This window comes from Chaetura pelagica, unplaced genomic scaffold (assembly GCF_000747805.2).
Source record: "Chaetura pelagica isolate M959 unplaced genomic scaffold, ChaPel_1.0 scaffold47, whole genome shotgun sequence".
Lineage (NCBI taxonomy): Eukaryota > Metazoa > Chordata > Aves > Apodiformes > Apodidae > Chaetura > Chaetura pelagica.
This window is the reverse complement of record NW_009954140.1, coordinates 3,411,159-3,413,506: the sequence shown is the minus strand read 5'-3', so window position 1 is coordinate 3,413,506 and position 2,348 is coordinate 3,411,159. Positions and strand designations below refer to the sequence as shown.

Below are 2,348 nucleotides of genomic sequence, written 5' to 3'. Positions count from 1 at the left end.
GGGGGAGGCGGCGCGACCCGCTCGGGCACCGCCTCCCCCGCAGCGACCCAGCGGGGATCCTTTCCTCTGTCCTCGCCCCCCGCCATCCCGCTCTCAGGTGCGGGCAGGTGGCAGGACATGCCGGGTGGTTTGGGCTTTCTGAAGCGAACTTCTCCGTCCCAGAGAGTCTCACAATTCGGGGTTGGTGTGGGGTTTTAAATTCTTTACCATAATTGCTTGTCCCTACGTGCCAAGATGGGTATCTTAACCATCTGGAGCCTGGATTAGGAACTTGAGGAGTGTCTTGACTGAAGGCAAAAATCCAGCAGTTTTAGCTTCTCCCAATCAAGTACAGAAATAGCAGGTTGGCGAGGGGGAAGGGCAAGCAGAGCCAGGCTGATCCACACAGTGCCAGTGCCTCTGCTGTCTGCTGCACCGACTGCCAGAGCTAGACAGAGCCCAGAGGGTCCAAGAACAGAGGCAAGGTAGAAGTCCCTCTTTTCTCTACACATTTAAAAAACAAACAGCCAAAAAAAAAAAAAAAGCAGATGAGAGTACCTCTGGAACAGGAATGGGATCTTCCATCCAAGAGTAGTGGAACATCGAGACCATCTCTCCCATCCACAGCAGTCATGAACCGAATCAAGTTTCATCTGGATCAAGTTTGTACCACACAGTGACAGGAAACCCCACGGGCCCGTGCAATGAGCCGCTGGGTCCTGGCTTCTTGGCTACTAAAAGATTTTTCTACAGGAAAAGGGGAAATGTCCCACATCCTTCCCATGTACCCACATGAGCTACATCTACCTACAGCCACCAGGGAGCAGCAGGTTTCCACATCTGAGCACCCTGCACGGCTGGCACCAATTTCAGGTCAGGGCCAAGGGCTAAAATATCCCCCACAACTGAGCAAGGGCAAGTAAAGGGAAGGATCACCTCTGTCACCTGCTCTCATCCTTTGGCAAAACCAGCAGGAGAACTCAATCCTGCAAATTATCCAAATTTTGGGAACAAATGAAAGAGTTAAGATGATAACCTTGTCCTGTAGTACAGATGACCCATCCTGAACAACTATTAGAAAGGAATTTGTTCTCTTCAAGGAGTGCTAAGGTAAAAAAACTTCCCTCTGCTCCTGGTTCTGAGCCCAGCTGAGCACAATCCTACCCAGTGAGTATTTTTAAAAGAAATGGCCCTTCTGGGATTTTGAGGATTCTGGCTAAACTTTTAAAGCCAGTAGGAGAGAGAAATAAATCCAGGAGCTTTGGGGTTGCTCTGAAGAGCAGAACTTTCCTACCTTGGGATTCAGGTGGGAAAATGACAACAAAATAAAAGCTCTCCAGGGGTCTCTAGTGCAAACTGATGAACAAGAGGGCTCCTCACCCCTTAATGAGCAAAACTGCCATCATCAGTTAAACAGCACAGATCTCCTTCAGTTTAAAGGTGGTTCCTCAGCACAGCACCCACTTCTTGCTTGTCTAAAGCCTGTCCAGCCTGCTCTCCCACAGTGTAAGAACAGGCTATCAAAAGCAGCACTTTTGAGAAGCACTAACCCACTTCACTTATACAACACCACCCCTGCCAAAGCATTGCAGGCACTAAACAGCTATTATAAGAACCATTTCTTTTGATTAAAAAAAACCAACAACAACAAACCTCGTCAAAACTTCAAAACAGATGGATAAGCAAAAAGAAACAGCAATCATTTAAAGATGTCTGTAGGGAAGAGGGAGGAGAGTTGTTTTTTTTAAACAAAGAGAGAACAAATTAGCTGAATTTCAGGGGTAACAGGTTCCACACAGTTGGGGACTGCCGTGTCAAGAGCTCTGTATCATCTCTGATTCCAGATGCTAGCAGGAAAATGCTAACCAGGAAGCCTAACATAAATGCAATAAACAATCCCCAAAACTTTACCTTAACACCCAACTCCCACTAAACTGGAAAACTGTTGCAAAATTAGAAGTTCATTTTTCTCTGCTGAAGAATGATTTCCACTTGTGGTAATGATAGCTTTTTTTCTCAGGGAAATATCTCTGCACATTGCACATATGAGCTAGTGCTGTGCTATAATTGTCACAGAAAGGAAATTAACAGTATTCTAATGAGGAGTTTTGTTACAGACAAATTATCATCTTCCAAGTCTGTGAGAGCCTCTTAACTTAGACTCTCATTTCTCCTCACTGCATACCCTGGTGACTCTACCTTGGAAAAGAGTAACTGCCAGAGAAACTAGGGAGCTGTGGGCCACCACAGAGCAGATGCAGACAGAATATAGAAGGGCTTCAGAAGAAACTTAAGAGAGAAAGAACTTCAAATCATAAACCTCAATCCATTTTCACATGTGGTCACGTAGGCAACCTTTTACATGTCTA

The 2,348-nt window shown here is 46.0% G+C and overlaps 1 protein-coding gene across 1 annotated transcript in view; it reads right to left on the bottom strand.

Moving 5' to 3' along the window:
• The window catches only part of RHBDL3 (rhomboid, veinlet-like 3 (Drosophila)), a 53,193-nt gene extending 53,074 nt beyond the window's left edge, over positions 1–119 (bottom strand). Inside the window, exon 1 of the mRNA XM_010002782.1 lies at positions 18–119. Coding sequence (XP_010001084.1) covers positions 18–119 — 102 coding nt within the window. The remainder of the gene's footprint in view (positions 1–17) is intronic.
• Between the last annotated feature and the right edge of the window lie 2,229 nt (positions 120–2,348).